Here is a 340-nt window from a genome sequence, read left to right as displayed (position 1 = left end):
CCAGCCACCACACTGCGCTGGTGCCCGTCACTCCCAGTGACAGCTCTGCCCTCTCTCCCCAGGTGGCAGCAGTCCGTGAAGTCCTCAGGTCTGGCCAGCAACCTGCAGCCCTCAGGTGCCAAAGCTGACGCTCTCAGGGAGGAGATGGAGGAGGCGGCCAACAGAGTGGAGATTTGCAGGGTAACCAGGGGTCTGGGGGGATCACTCCTTGCTGGGGTGGGGGGACCTTGGTGTCCCAGGCACCACAGAAAACCCGCAGCCTCTCCTCTTACCCTGTTCTTCACCCTCTTCTCGATAAAGCCTCTTCTGCTGGTTCCAACACCCAAACTCAAGCAGGGGG

General features: G+C 61.5%; 1 protein-coding gene across 1 annotated transcript in view; it reads left to right on the top strand.

The window, feature by feature from the left end:
- LOC104524023 (rho GTPase-activating protein 44-like) overlaps positions 1-340 on the top strand; it is a gene marked incomplete at both ends in the record, with an annotated part of 13,477 nt that overhangs the window by 6,279 nt on the left and 6,858 nt on the right. Inside the window, 1 exon segment of the mRNA XM_010166769.2 lies at positions 63-180. Within this exon segment, the coding sequence (XP_010165071.2) occupies positions 63-180 (118 nt within the window).

This window comes from Antrostomus carolinensis, unplaced genomic scaffold (genome assembly GCF_000700745.2).
Source record: "Antrostomus carolinensis isolate BGI_N321 unplaced genomic scaffold, ASM70074v2 scaffold15724, whole genome shotgun sequence".
NCBI classification, from domain to species: Eukaryota; Metazoa; Chordata; class Aves; order Caprimulgiformes; family Caprimulgidae; genus Antrostomus; species Antrostomus carolinensis.
This window is presented reverse-complemented; position numbering and strand designations above follow the sequence as displayed.